This window comes from Octodon degus, unplaced genomic scaffold (genome assembly GCF_000260255.1).
Source record: "Octodon degus isolate 3935 unplaced genomic scaffold, OctDeg1.0 scaffold00197, whole genome shotgun sequence".
In the NCBI taxonomy this organism is placed as follows: Eukaryota; Metazoa; Chordata; class Mammalia; order Rodentia; family Octodontidae; genus Octodon; species Octodon degus.
The window spans coordinates 2,318,951-2,334,381 of record NW_004524773.1 but is presented as its reverse complement, the minus strand read 5'-3'; the positions used below and the strand labels follow the sequence as shown (position 1 = coordinate 2,334,381).

At 54.0% G+C, this 15,431-nt stretch overlaps 1 protein-coding gene across 3 annotated transcripts in view; it reads left to right on the top strand.

The window, feature by feature from the left end:
- The window catches only part of Nectin2 (nectin cell adhesion molecule 2), a 26,765-nt gene that overhangs the window by 6,926 nt on the left and 4,408 nt on the right, over positions 1–15,431 (top strand). For 2 of the 3 annotated variants that reach the window (XM_004644324.2, XM_023704502.1), the window contains exons 2-6: positions 3,987–4,352; positions 6,352–6,648; positions 7,954–8,071; positions 8,346–8,494; positions 13,919–14,072. In XM_004644324.2, the coding sequence (XP_004644381.1) occupies positions 3,987–4,352; positions 6,352–6,648; positions 7,954–8,071; positions 8,346–8,494; positions 13,919–14,072 (1,084 nt within the window). Of the gene's footprint in view, positions 1–3,986; positions 4,353–6,351; positions 6,649–7,953; positions 8,072–8,345; positions 8,495–11,341; positions 12,063–13,918; positions 14,073–15,431 lie in introns of those variants that run through there. The other variant, XM_023704503.1, reaches the window with a different exon arrangement.

The window sequence follows — 15,431 nt, the reverse complement described above, 5'->3', positions numbered from 1 at the left end:
ATAAAAAGGGCTGAAGGGTTTTTGTTTTTGTTTTGTTTTTGGAGGCCTGAAGATGCCTTGAGGGCATTTCTGGTTTCCTGTGAGAAACTGGGTTCGAACCAGAGCATCTTGAGCCTGACTGCTGTGTTTAAGCAGGCACTTAATCAACTGAGCTAGTGGGCAGGCCTCCCCCCCCCCCAACAGCCTTTTCTGGAGTGTCCTTCCCCTTGGGCACCCTAGGGTGACAGGATTCTAAGGGCTTCAGGGAAGCCCAGAGGAAGCCCTTGTCTGGGAGGGAGGCCTTTCTTTAACCCAACTGAATTCCAGGAGCCTCATATCGTTGGTTTTGTCTGGATTTGGTTTATTTTTTTGTTTTTTTGGTTTTTGTGCTGTCAGGGCTGGTGGTTCATACCTGTAACCGTAGCACTCAGGGAAGCTGAGGCAGGAAGATCCCAAGTTGAAACCTGGCCTGGGCACCTTAAGAATTTAGCAAGACCCTACCTGATAATTAAAATGGAGTGGGGATGTAGCTGAGTATAGAAACCCTGGGGTCAATCTCTAGAGCTAAAAAAAATAGAATAAATGAACCCCCTGTGCATCCCAGCAAACACACGAAGAGCCAAATGCAGTAGCAGCAGCACTGACTCCTCGGGCTCGATGCACCGTGCTGGGTTCCACAGAAAGCACAGGGGGGCTGGGATTTTCAGGAGCCCTTGTGTTACACATGGAGGAGGCTGGGCATGGGAAGCAGGTCGCTCGGCTCAGTAAGCAAGGGGGAGGGAGTGTAGGATTTGTGATGCACTACACCTAACTTCCATCCCCTGCAGAGGACGCGTCCCCCTTTGCAAGGTGGCTTGAGTGTGACGCATACATGATGTGCTGTGTGTGTGTCACTTGGAGACCTTCACTCATGGTCTCTTCTCAGTGCTCCTGGGATGGTCCTTGTCCTTGGCACTCCTGCCTGGACTGCCTGGATCCCCACGAGGGCCATCTGGTGATGTCTCCCAGTTTCCTTTGCACATGGAGCCAGGGCTGTGCATGCTCTCGCCGTCCCTGGGCCCTGCCACAACTCAGGGCAGAGCATCAAGGGCCATTTGTAATTACAGCAACCTCATGGTGTTTATTGAACAAGCTCTGATCTCCAGCTTCCTGAGGCCCTATTAGTGCTCTCCAAATATTGTTGAACCCTCATAACAACCCCTAGGACATAGGACCCTATTATTATCCTCCTTTTACAGCTGGGAAACCGAGGCACAGAGAGGATGAGTGATTCGTGTCAGGCCACACAGCCAGGAAGAGGGAAAGCTAGGACTCAGAACCACAAAGTCTGTGCCCGTCGTCACCACGCTGTGCAGCCTCACACTGTCTAGAAAGCCCTCCTTGTCCTGCTTGGTGCTAGAAGTGAGGAATTGTTTGAGGATGTAGCTCAGTGGTATAGCCCTTGCCTGGCATACCTGAGGCCTGGGGTTCCACCGCCAACACTGCAGAAAAGAAATGAAGAGAAGGGAAAAAGGAAGAGAAGATGGAAAAGAGAAAGAAAGCTGGGCATGGTGGCGCATGCCTGTAATCTCAGTACTTGGAAACTGAGACAAGGGGATCACCAAGAGTTTGAGGCCAGCCTGGCTACATAAAGGTCAAAGCCAGAATGAACTGTATAGCCAGACTGTATCTCAAAGAAGAGAAAGGACTTGTGATGTAAAATGAAGACACCAGGGCAGGCGAGATAGCTCAGCAGACTAAGCGCCTGCTTAGGCAGGTGCAGGGATGGGGGTTCGATCCCTGGCACCACATGCCGCGCCAGCCCCGCCTGTAGGCATACTGAGCAGGCCACAGAGATTGGGCATGGTGGTGCATACCTGTAATCCCAGCACTGGGGAGCCTGTAAACAGGAGGATCACCATGAGTCTGAGCTGCAGAGTAAGACTGTGTACCAAATACATAAGAATAAAATACTGTCTTTAAAAAGTAAATAAAGGTACCAGGAGCTAAAGGTCAGAGGTCATGTTATATGCCAAGTCTAGCATAGACAAGTCCATAGACAGCCAAAGGATGAGGTATTGAGATCTACATCCAGAAGGTGGATCCCAGCCCCAGGGAGATGGCTCAGTAGAATAAGCGCTTGCCTGGCAAGTGCAGGGTCCTGAGTTCAATCCCCAGTACTACAAAAAAAAGAAGAAGGTAGATCCCAAGTGACTACTGAATGAGAGTGAGAGTTTCTTATGGGGACACTGAAAAAGTGCCCTAAAACTGCCTGGCAAGGAGCCCACAACCCCGGAGCTACACTGAAGGCCGTGGCACTGTACACATTACAAATGACTCTGGTGAGGAGTTTGTGCTGAGCAGCTGTCCGAGCACTTTGCAGCCACAATCCTTCAACCCTCTGTGCTCCGGGCAACAGGTATTCTGCGTAACCACAACTTAATTTTCATGCCTAAAGAACATTACCAGTAATTCCATAATAACATGTAATCTCATTATGACTTTATGAAATAATTCCTGGTGTGTAACTCCTAAAATCCTTCAACTCTCCGTAGTGTTAATAAATAGTGTCTTTTTTCCTCCAGTACTAGGGATGAACCCCAGACTTCCACAGTGCGCTATGCCCTCAACCTTTTTTTTTTTTTTTTTAAAGAGTCTTACTAAGTGGGTAAACGGCTCAGGCTAGACTCAAACTGGTTCTTTCTGCCTCAGCCTCCCTCAGTGCTGGGATCATGGGTGTGCACAGAAGTTCACTGTCAGGACCCCAGGGAACCTCAGGATGGGGACTGATCCCCAGTGAGACAAGACAGGATTTTGGGGTTGGGGCAGAATTTCTGAGGCAGAGTTGATCTCCAGTGAGGTTTCCAAAAGGATCTGAAAAAACCCAAAGGGGCTGAGATAGCGATGATCTATAATCCCAGCCCCCTGGGAGGCAGAGGCAGATAAGGAGAGTTGTAGCTCCTGGCAAAGCCTCTGGGTTCGGTCTCTAGGACTGAAGGAAAAGAGAACACCCAGCAGCCAGTTTCCCGAATAGCTAGCTTTACACTTGGAGTCCCAAGAGATAGGCACCACCGCCCTGGGCAGGAAGCTGCAGGCTCCCCCCACGCCTTGTCCTGTGGGCCTCTTCATCTTTATTCTTCATTATAACCTCTACAATAAGGCAGGGAACTGTTTTCCTGAATTCTGAGAGCCGGTTAAACAAATTAATGGAAGCTAGGGAGGGTAGCATGTGCTTTTAGTCCCAGCTGCTTCGGAGGCTGAGCCAGGAAGATCTCTTGAGCCCGAAAGTTCAGAACCAGCCTAGGAAACACAGGGGCACTGCCTAAAAAACACACAGCCAGATATGGTGGTGATGCACTCCTGTGATCCCAGCATTTTGGAGGTTGAGACAGGAGGATCTTTGTGAGTTTGAGGCCAGCCTGAGTTTATGGCCATCGTGGTTTGTTTGTTTTTTTTTAATTTTATTTATTTATGTGTGTGTTTGTGGCCAGCTCAGCCCACCAGGGGGCGGGGCTGGCTGGCATGTGGTGCTGGGGGATTGAACCATGGTCCCTGTGCTTTTTTGCTAAGCTTGTTCTAAGTAGGTGCTTTAGACCACTGAGCCATCTCACCAGCCCCGCCAACGTGTTTTAGTCTCAAAACTACCCCCTCACTAAAAGAAAAAACCCCAGCCAGGAGCCTTCAGTTGTCACATAGGAGTGGGACAGTAGTCTTGGGAACTGAGCCATGGACCTGCAGGACCCAACACCACTGTGGCATGTAGCTGGTGTCACAGTGAAATGTAGGGCTCCCCCTAGAGATCAGGTGTTGTTCGTTGGGGGACCCTGTGTCCTGGTGCAAGCGTGTGATGGAGAGTGTGGTCTTTCTACTCACCAGCCTAGACTTGAATTTCCCTAATTGTCCCTAAAATGGCCTTTCTAGCTGGCCACTGCGAGGATACGCCCCTTGTCCTTGGCACAGACCTTCTGGCTAGTCCTGCCTGGCGTGGAGGTCTCTGTGCCACCAGCCTCGCCTTCTTCTCCCCTCAGGAGCCCAGGACATGCAGGTCCAAGTGCTTCCCGAGGTGCAGGGCCAGCTGGGTAGCACTGTGGAGCTGCCGTGTCATCTGCTGCCACACACCCAGAACGTGAACGTCACGCAGGTGACCTGGCACCGCCTGAACGGAGTCTCCGTGGCTGCCTTCCACCCCAACTTCGGCACCCACTTCCCCAACCAGCAGGCCAGCCAGGAGCGCCTGGCCTTTGTCAGAGCTGGCCAGGGAGCCAAGACCAACCTGTACGATGCCACGCTGGCTATCCGAGACCTGCGCCTGGAGGACGAGGGAAACTACACCTGCGAGTTCGCCACCTTCCCAAAAGGCACCCGCTCGGGGGTGACCTGGCTCCGAGTCCTCGGTGAGCAGTGGGGCGCTTCGCAGGAGCACCCCTTCCCCATCCATCTCTCTGTGGCCTACGTCAAGAGTGGCTCTCCCAGTGACATCACTCTGTTGGCAGGTGTTCATTAAGCACCTACTGTGTCCCAGGCGCTTCTCTGGGTGCTGCGGATACAGCAGGCAGTAATGCAAGATCAGCACATTTTTTTGCGCACCTGCCAGGTGCTTTCCTAGGCTTTCAGGGTGATGAGCTGAGGCAGAACTCCCTGCCCTCCTGGCGCTCATGCTGCAGTCAGTAGGCAGAGAGCGTGTAAATAATGGGCCTAGTTCCACCAGCCTGTAATCCCATCACTCTGGGAGGCTGAGGCAGGTGGATTCCAAGTTTGAGGTCACCCCAGGCAATTTAGTGAGACCTTGTGTCAAAATAAAAGATGGGAGGGGGGAAGTATAGTTTAGTGCAAAGGTGCTGAGCTCAATCTCCAGTACCAAATAAATAAATAATAAAACCAGGCTGGCAGTTTTAGGCGCTAGGAAAGTTGAGCGGGACAGGTTGCAGTCTTAGCTAGGGATATCTGCTGATTTTTAAGCAAAAACTAAAAGGAGGGCATGGAGCCTGGTAGATATCTAAGAGAGGAGAAATCTAGGTGGTAGGAAGGGTGCATGCAAAGGCCCTGTGGCAGGACACATCTAGAAGGAAGGGAGGGAGCGGGGTACAGAACTGTGAGTACAGGGTGGAGTGAATGGAGGAGGTAGAGTCAGAGCTGGTGGGGGATCCGAGTGAAGACTTGTCCTGAGATCAGAAGCTACATGGGTAGTGAGCGGGAAGGACGCATCAACCTGGGGGTCATGGGGGGCAGGAGACAGAGGCTGAGAGAAAGGAAATTGGGCCCTGCGACATGTTGGCTATCAAGGGAGGTTCCTGGACAAGTCCTAGACAGGAGCAGAGGAAGGTGGGCACCAACCCTGTGCATTCCAGGGATGGATGGGGACTGAGGGGCCCTCTCTGAAGCAGGAAAGTACTTGGGAGGCTGAAACAGGAGGATCACGGTGAGTTTGAGGCCATCCTGAGCTACAAAGCAACACCCAATCCCAAAACCCAAAGCAATAAAAACTTAAGAACAACTGCCAGGTACCAGGCTTTGTAGGTACTGAAAGTGAAAAAGCTTTCCGCTCAGACACTGGGGACACTGAACAGCACAGGGACGTCCTCTTGAGGAGGCAAGACTTGGGCTGGCACCTGGGACCTAGCAGTGGGCACTGTCAGCTGTGGGCGGCCCATGCCAGCTCCCCGGGCTCACGGCTTCCTGCTGTCTGGGGACCCCCAGGGGCTCTGGTGAGGTGGTTGGGGCACAGTCGCCACATCAGAGCCATTGGAGGAATGCACAGGGACAGGTCTAGAGGCAGCTGGAGATGCCAGTCAGAACCCTGGGGACAGCAGGGTTGTAGACCCCTAGGTCAGCCTGAGTTGCTGCTTCTCTTAGGAGACTTTGCTTTCCTGCTCTCCTCAGGATTTTTCTGGGTTTTCCAAGAGAGTTGAGTGAAAAAGACAGATAAATGGCTACATTGGGCCATTGTCCCATGTGGGGATCAGAGGGGAGGGGACAACATGGGAGAATGGGCAGTACTCGGGTAGTACTGTGTGTGCCAGGCCTGGACCTAATCCCAGAGAAGTCTGCTTTGCTGCCCATAACCATCCCATGGAGTGGGGATTTGTTTGGTTTTATTTTTTGAGGCAGGGTCTTACTATGTAGCCCAGGCTGGCCTTGAACTCACAATGATCCTCCTGCTTCAGATTTCCAGTCCTATAGTCGTACACAGGGCAGGACATTTGTCATTTCCATCTGACACGAGGACGCTGAGGTACCAACTGGTGAAGGGACTGGCCAGAGCTGCTGAGCTGCCGAGCAGCAGAGCTGGGGTCTGAGCCCAGGAGGTGGGGCCTGACTGTCCTGCTCCCTGTGAAGGGTTTGTTAAGTGACTGCTGCACAGGAATAAATTGCCCCCCATGTTCATTCCCCCAGCCCAGCCCCAGAACCACGCGGAAGCCCAGGAGGTCACGCTCAGCCTGGATCCTGTCCCAGTGGCCCGCTGTATCTCCATGGGGGGCCGCCCCCCTGCACAAATCACCTGGATCTCAACCCTGGATGGGGAGGCCAGAGACAGCCAGGAGGCAGGACCCCAGGCGGGCACAGTCACCGTCACCAGCCGCTACACCATGGTGCCCCTAGGCCGAACGGATGGCGTCCAGATCACCTGTAAAGTGAAACATGAGACCTTCCAGGAGCCGGTGCTGCTGCCTGTGATCCTCTCTGTGCGCTGTGAGTGTCACAGCCGACCCCATGCCACCTGTACTGTCCCCGCTGTCTGCACAGTTTCCTGGCCAAGTTCTGCACCGCCTCCTTCCTGTGGTCTGCACTGGCTCCCACAGGCAGCAGCTTGTCATCTACTCTTGCTTCACTGGGCTTTTATCAGCACTGCTCAGCTGAAATGAGCTTGTGAGAGCCAACCCGCAGCCGAGTGGTGGCACACATCTGTAATCCCAGCACTCAGGAGGCTGAGACAGGAGGGTCACTGTGAGCTTAAGAGCAGCCTGGGTTACCATGAGAGTTCAAGGCCAGCCTGAACTGCATAGCCAGACCCTGTCTCAAAAAGAAAGAAAAACAAAAAGAACCAGTTTATCACATTGCTTCCTAATTCCGCACACTGAGCAACATCTTGTTGGTAGCTTGATACTAGTGGGGGGTTCCTGAGCCCCTAGAAAAGTGGCAGATGCCACCTGCCAGGCTCTTCTGTAACAGCACGCAGCTGGTTCCCTCCTTATCAACTCTCCCGGGCCGTGGTGTACACTGCCCGCCTCAGCACTGTCAACACTCCTCACCCTGGTACATCTATATGGACTGCCCCACAGGCTCTGGGCCTTGGTGGCTCAGGCCCCTGCTGTGTCTTCTAGACCAGCTCCTCCAGGAACTGCTTGTGACAGTATCCTTGACTATCACCTCTGGGCCACCTAGCGCTGTTTGGTTTTTTTGATACTAGGGACCAAACCTAGGGGTGATGGACCACAGAGCTACATCCCCAGCCCTGCTTGCTTTTTCTTTGGAGACAGTGTCTCTCAAGGCTGCCCGGGCCGGGCTCAAACTTGCCATTCTCTTGCCTCAGCCTCCCAGTTAGTTAGGACTCCCTCTGGGCCTTCTAGCACTCCTCACTGGGAGCCTGACAAGTGTGAACTGCCCCGGGCACCCCACGCACAGCTCGGTGTTCGGTGCCCCTGCCCTGATGCCTGTGTCTGCATTGAGGCCCCAAGCCTGACCCCCACTGACTCCCGGCACCCGGTCTGTTCTGATTTCCTTCCGCACACTGGTTTGAAATCCACTTTCCTGTTTCCTCTACTCTGCGTGTTACAAATAACACGCCCCTCTACGTACAGTTACACGTGCTGCCACCCCTCGGCACTGTCTGCCCTAAGTGACGATGCCACAGGGGTCAGGCATAGTGACACATGGCCCAGACTATTTCATCCTGTGTGTCTCTGGCCACCCACCATGTTTTAGGATTCCCGTCCAGCTTCTTAACTGTCCACCCCATGGGGATTCTCCATCCCTGAGCCTGTGTATCTTCCCCAGACCCCCCCGAGGTTTCCATCTCCGGCTATGATGACAACTGGTACCTGGGCCGCACCGAGGCCATCCTGAACTGCGACGTCCGCAGCAACCCAAAGCCCACAGACTACCGCTGGAGCACGTGAGTTCAGGGGACCAGAACCCAGGTCTGAGGGAGAAGGGGCCGGGGTCCAAGATGCCTGGACCTCAGGAAGGAGGATTGAAGGTTTCAGATTCTTGGGTCTCAAACCCTTTCCTGGGGCTGAGGGAGGAGCCCAGGCTGAGGGACGAGGGCTGGCATCTAGGGTCTTCAGGGTGAATCCAGGCCCTGGCAGTGGGTTCTAAACCTGTGTCATCAGGACTGGCCTCTTCCCCCCTGTGGACCCTGCTGTCCCCTCCCTTTGCCCCACACCCAGGCCTTCAGGCACCTTGCCAGCCTCCGCGGTGAATAAGAGCTCCCAGCTGTTTGTGCACTCTGTGGACCGACTGGTCAACACCACCTTCATCTGCACAGTCACCAACGCTGTGGGCACAGGCCATGCCGAGCAGGTCGTCTTGGTCCGAGGTAAGTGGGTCGGGGCCGAGTGTGCAGAGCCCCATCTTTTGCCCCCGTCATTGTCCCTTGGGTCTGGGGCTTTGAGTCTTGCAGTCAGAACCACGGCCCTCAGAACCCAATCTGCAGAAATACCAGGGCCACGAGTCCTGTGACAGAGAAGCGTGGGAATCTAGACAGACTCTCACCTGGTGTAACCCTACACACACGAACCATTGTCACCAAGACACACACCCAGGAGAGAGCAGCTCCCGCCAAGACACACAGAACAAAGCCGTGACACTGGCCAGAGCCCAAGAGAGCCACACAAACCTGGAAAGAGATGTTCTTAGCCCAGCCTCAGGCCACTGCGCACTCCACCCACATGCCCACATGGGAGCACAGCACAGGAATGGTGGTCTCAGGCCACCGCATACACCACCCACATGCCCACATGGGAGCACAGCATGGGAATGGTGGCCCCAGAAGCCAGTCCCAGGCTAGAGACCCAGCCACACAAGGACACAGGTGAGGACACTGATCCTCAGTCCCAGGCACACACAGATGCAGATATACATGCTGTCACTGAAACCCGCTCCGGGGCTCACACCAGGGCAAACAGTGGCCCCCTGCTGTGCCTTGGGGCGGATGTCCCCCAGCACACCGGACCCACAGGCCCTCGGGCAGGCTCAGACTGCAGGTCCGAAGCAGCATGTCCTAGCAGGAAGGCCGCAGGTGCTACTGACCCAAATTGCCACTAAGAAACGTGTTTCTTGCCTCAATCCAGCATGTAGGTGTAGATAGACAGTGAACTTCTATATCTCTGCAGATTGGACTTTGCCTTTCTTTTTCTTTTGAGATAGTGTCTTATCATGCAATTTACGGTGGTTTTGAGCTCAGTATGTGACTAGGCTGGCCTCAAACTGACTGTGATCCTCCTGCCTCAACTTCCTGAATGCTAGGATTACAGGAGTATGCCCCAAATGTGGAGACTACACCTTTTCCAAGATGGTGTTTGCACAGACCCTCATACCCTCCTCCTGTGAACCCTTGAGTGATTTCCCAGACCTAAGCCAATGTAGATACCATGAAAATAGGTGTTATGCGGCATTATGTAGGAAAACAATCTGTACATTTCCATACAGAAATATTCTTGATCCTGCAGATGTGGAAGGCCTGGTTTAGGGCCCCCAGTCAATAGTTTCTTTTTTTTTTTTTTACTCCCATTTTTTTGAGACAGGGTCTTGTTATGTGGTTCAGACTGGTTCTAAACTCACTATGTAGCTCAGGGTGGACTTGAACTCCTTCCTCACAATCTTCCTGCCTCAGCCTCCAAGTGGTAGGAGTGCAGGTGTGCACCACCACACCCAACTTTTTCTTTCTTTCTTTCTTTTTATTTTTTCTTTAATGATATTTGTGTTTTTTTTTTTTTTTTTTTTTTTTGCTCCGAATGCCTTCAGGGCATGATTGGCTGGCTTGAGTTGTGGGGATCGAACCACAGCAACCTGAGCCTGACTGCTTTGTTGAAGCAGCCACTTAAAAAACTGAGCTAAGGGGCAGGCCCCCTCTTTAATGATATTTGAAAATAACCAAACAGATCTTGCAGCATGCTGAATCATGGTCCCTTGTTTGAAAACCACCACTGTAGGACCAGGGGTGTGGCCCAGCGGCAGAGAACTTACATAGCATGCACAAACACCACACACACACACGCACGCACGCACGCGCACATGCACGCACATATACACACACATAAAGTTGGCGACATTCTGAAAAATATGCTGTAAGGTCAGGCACACCAGTGGCACACACCTGTCACCTCAGCACTTGGGAGGCTAAGGCAGGAGGGTCACTTGAGTCCACGAGCCCAAGGCCAGCCTAGAAACAGTAAGACCCTGTCTCCAAATGGTATACACAAAGAAATGACCAGAAACAGAGGTCCTCAGACCAGTACCCCAGCCCCTCCTTGTGCACATGTGCAGGACCAAAGCCCCCAGCTCCAGTCTTGCAGAAGTGGGGGAGGAGCTTGAGAAGCTCCAGGGCAGCACTGGGGGTCCCGCTCTGTCCCTCCTGGCACTCTCTGGCTTCCTCTCTGCCTCCCACTCAGCTGCTATGGAAATGTAAGCCACTAGGCCAGAGAAGAGGCAAGGAAGTCACACAGCCCTGCCTTGTACTTTGGGGCCGCACCCTTCTCCAAGTGCGGGGAGCCTCACACCCGCTGAGACCCTGCCTCCAGCCTCAGGGGGGTCTGTGAGAACTTTGCCCTCCTGCCTGTCAGTCATCTGTGGGCCATCTGTGTTGGCCCATCAGATATTTCCCCGCCTTAAGAGAAATCTGAAACCAGGCTCCTTGTAATCCCCACACTCTGGGAGGCTGAGGCAGGAGGGTGCAAGTTGAAGTCCAGGCTGGGCAGTTTAATAAGAACATACTCAAAGTACAAAAGGACTGAAGCTGTAGCTCAATAAGAAGGCCCTGGAGTGCTCGCTTCGGCAGCACATACACTAAAAAAAAGGAGGCCCTGGGCTTTGTCCCCAGTACTGCACTTAAGTCTGAGCTTTTAAGTGAAATTGCCTGGTTTGTGAAATGTTGTCCAGCAATTGTAATTTTTGTTTTCTTCTTTGTGGTGCTGGGGACGGAACCCAGGGCCTCGCATGTGCTAGGCAAGCACTGTGCCTGGTGCGCAGCTGTGGCACAGCCATCTAAATTGAGGGACAGTGTGGGTGCAGATCTGAACTGGGGAGCCCCTGCTCTGGGTATCACCACCTCCTCGATCCTTCTCCCAGCCTGTCACTAACATGCGTCTGTGGCCTCACCCCAAACACGCGCTCTTGACCTCTGTCTCTCTCTCTCTCTTTCTCTCTCCTCCTCCTCTCTCCTCAGACACCCCCCAGGCCTCTTCCCGAGACAAGGGCCCGCTGGTGTGGGGGGCTGTGGGCGGGGTGCTGCTGGTGTTGTTCCTCCTGGCTGCGAGTTCCATCGCCTTCCTCCTGCTGAGGGCGAGGAAGAGGAGGAAGAGCCCTGGAGGAGCAGGCGGAGTTGGAGGCAGCGGCCGTGATGGCGACAGGGTATCGAATGATGGGAAGACTCAGATATTTGGGAATGGGGGCCCTGTGTTTTGGACTCCGACTGCGCCTGGTCCCTTGAGGCCCGACGGCAAGGAGGAGGAGGAAGACGAAGAGGAGGAAGAGGAGAAGCCAGAGGAAGGCCTTATGTTGCCTCCGGCCTCCTCCCTCAAGGACGACATGGAGTCGCACCTGGATGGCTCCCTCATCTCGCGGCGGGCAGTTTACGTGTGACCCAGAGACAAGGGACAGAGAGAGACACAGCCTCTTGCCCCAGCCGCAGCCCAGGAGGGCCACAGACTGGTTGGACAGGTCTGTCCGGCTGGCCCAAGCTGACAGCTGGTTGTCACCTCCTATCTCCATCTTGGACTGAAGGAGGTGGAGCCGCGCACTGGACTTCTCTGCCCCAGGGTTGCATGGGAAGTGGGGAGTTCAGATGGAGTCGAGGACAAGAGAGGACCCTCCCCCTCAAGAGACACATTTGTGGCCCCAGCCTGACCCTGGCCCTGTGGCACTCAGGAGTTAATAAATGCCTTGGAAGAAAACTTCAGGGTGTCTTGTAATACATCTGAGGATCCCCTCTTCGGGTTCTGGGGAAGAGCAGGTGGGACAGACTGCCAGTCCCAGGGCTGGAGAAGGACCCACAGAGCCCTGAGGTTTACCAGCACTAGGAATTGGGTCGATGGCTCCAGGGCTTACAGGACTGGGGGGTCTGGCTCCTGGGACCCAAGACAGAGGTAAAGGGTCAGGCAGATTGGAGCCCTGGGCTCCCCATGGAGAGCAAGGTACCCTAACATAGGACCCTACAGTGAGGGGAGCAAGGGCAGGTCCCCGCTTTCTCAGGAGGGCAAAGACTGCAGTATGGTCCTCACACAGCACAAGCTAGACTTCTAGGTTGCTGAGGACGTTGGGAAGGGAGGGCTGCTCACCATGCTCTGTTCTTGGGTTATATGATGGGCATGGGAGCTAGGGCTTCTGGGAGAGCCCCCCATGTCATCCAGGGGCCCCTCCCCCCCTTGCTCCAAGCCTCGGGACTGTGGCTGATCTCAGGAATGTCCCCACTGCACCCAGCTGTAGAACGGAGCACCAGGAGGGTGGCTTAGGGACAGGGAGGAACCGGCTGTGACCCACCTGAGCTTCCTGTCTCAGGCCTCCAGGGCCTCTTAGACTATGAGGGGCCACTTTGATCTGTGTCAAGGAGGGAGGCCTTCAGTGCAGAGCCACCTCTGGGGATTCGGGTGCCTGGGGGACTTGCCTGTGATAGACTCCAGAGTGCCAGAGACTTCAGCACCAGGGGCTGGATCTGTGTATTTCTTCAACTGGCCCAACTTACATGTGCAGAGCTGGACCACCCCAAGCTAGGGACACAATGGTAGCCCTAATGGATCTGGCAGTACCACCTCTGTGCCTGTGGAAGAGCCCCATGCCCAGGATGACGGTGTGAGGACTGAGGACCATGACTCTGTGACCCCTCCAGTCTGAAGCCCTCTGGCAGAAGCGGCTGGGGCCCAAAGCTGGAAGTAGGGTGCAGACAGCATCTCCTGGGAGCTTCCTCTCCTCATCTGGATGATGGGGTGGTATGGGAGGTGCCTGGGGCCTCTCTCACCACTGTACTTCCTCTGCCCACCCCGTCTCCAGGCTGGGAGGTGGGGCCAGCAAGCTTATCTATGTGCCGAGCAGTCCATGCTGCCGACCTTAAACATCTGCCAAACACCTACTGTGTGCCTGGCCTGGGGCCACACAGTTGGCTGCAGAAGCTGGCAAGTAAATGGGCCCCTGCTCCCAAGAAGAGGCAGGCGGGTGTAGCAGAGAGGAAAGGCTGGGCTGCAGCTGCCCACTCCTCCTCCCATCAGTCTAGGGGAGACCTCCAAGCCCTGTTTTGATGAGGGACTCTTTCTTGGGCCAGAATCTTCCCCCAGTTCTCCACCTTTCAGCTTAACCCTTCCTGCCTTCCCTTCATCTTCCTCCTCCCTCAGCCACAGCCCCACACTTGCCTTGCTGTTCCCTGCAAGCCCCAGGACGCTGCCTCAGGACACTTGCAGCAGCTCTGCGTTCTTCTCTGTGCCCTCCTCTCCCTAGGGTCTCTGACCAAATGTCCCCACACAGCAAGTTCTGTCTACCTTTAGGGGTCTGCGCTCCCCACTCCATGTTTTTCTTCTTTATCACTGACTCCCACCCCACAGGTGAGATGGCCCATGTGTTTGTTTGCTATTGTCTCCCGCCCACCCCCCCAGAACCTAAATCTCATGGGGGTGGAGATGGCATGGTAGTGCCCCGTGCTCCTTGAGGATTGGTTGAATGAAAAGGAGGTAGGCAGATGGGGGTGACTTAGGAGTGGGGCTGGGAATGGGGAGCTTCCTGCCCAAGACCCCTCACACTGTCCTTGTCCTTGCAGAGACACCCAACACAGCAGGCGCGGGAGCCACTGGAGGCATCATCGGGGGCATCATTGCCGCCATCATTGCTACAGCAGTGGCCGCCACGGGCGTCCTCATCTGCCGGCAGCAGCAGAAGGAGCAGAGGCTGCAGGGGGCCGAGGAGGAGGATGAGTGAGTGACGGGACTTGAGAAGTGGCAGGGAAGGGGTCACAGAACTGGGGAAACCTTGGGGAGAATGGAAAAAATCATGCAGAAAGGCCATGGGGACCAAACAGCCCAATAACAAGGCTAAATAGGATGGGGAGGAAAGGTTTTTCTTCCCTTCAAGTGTGGATGTGACAGCTGTGACCTGGGAAGCCATCAGAAGCCAGGTCACCCTTCCCCAGAAGGTGGCTTCATTCACACACTGAGATAACACCCATTTTCCATCAAATTCTTTTTTTTTTTTTTTTTTTTCAGAACTGGGGATTGAACTCAGGCCCTTGCACTTGCCAGGGAAGCGCTTATTCCGCTGAGCCATCTCCCCAGCCCCCATCAAATTCTGTGTACGTGAAAGTGCCACGGGGCCATCCTGGCTTCCTATCTGTACTCCCAGGAGCAAAAGAGAACTGTGGGGGTCGGCTGGCTCCTGTGAAAACCAGCTGAGAAGTTACACATTCTCATTTCCCTTCAGCCTGGAACTAGTCACCTACCTGTCCCAGCTACAAGGTTTTCTGTGTTTGGTTTTGGGTTTGGATTTTTGAGACAGGGTCTCACTGTGTAGTCCAGGCTAGCTTCAGACTGACAGCAGTCCTCCTGAGTAATTGGGCATGCGCTATCACACTGGAAGGGAGATGTAGTCCTTATGCTGTGTTGCCACATGCCCAGCTAAAACCTCCACTGTTACGGGAAGGGAGAATGAATACTGGAGGAATGTAGCCATACCTCTCTGTGGAGCACTTACATGCTAGACTTGGTGAGATGCATTGTGTTTATTAATTTATTTATAATCTTATTTATTTGGTATGGGGTCTCACTATGAGTCTGAGCTGCGGACTCCTAGTGATCCTCTTGTCTCAGCCTCCCCAGTGCTGGGACTACAGGCATGTGCCACCACACCTAGTCTCGGTGTCTGGCTCAGCACACCTGGGGGCAGGGCCGGCATGGTATGTGGTGCCAGGGATCAAACCCTGGACCTTGTGCTTGCCTGAGCAGGCACTTAGCCCACCAAGCTATCTCCCCGGCCCTGAGATGCATTTTATATGTATGACTTCAAGGAGGTCTCACACCCATTCATTGATTCAACAAACATTTAGAATTACTGGCCCTGGAACTTTAGGGTACAATGCTAAGACAAACATGTGAAAGAAGACAAATGACAACCAGCTGTGGTGGCGTACATCTATAATCCCTGTAGTGGGAGGCTGAGGCAGGCGGCCTTCAAATTTAAATCACATCTGAGCAATTTATCAAGACCATATCGGGGCTGGTGAGATGGCTCAGTGGTCTAAAGCACCAACTTAGAACAAGCTTAGCAAAGCACAGGGACCG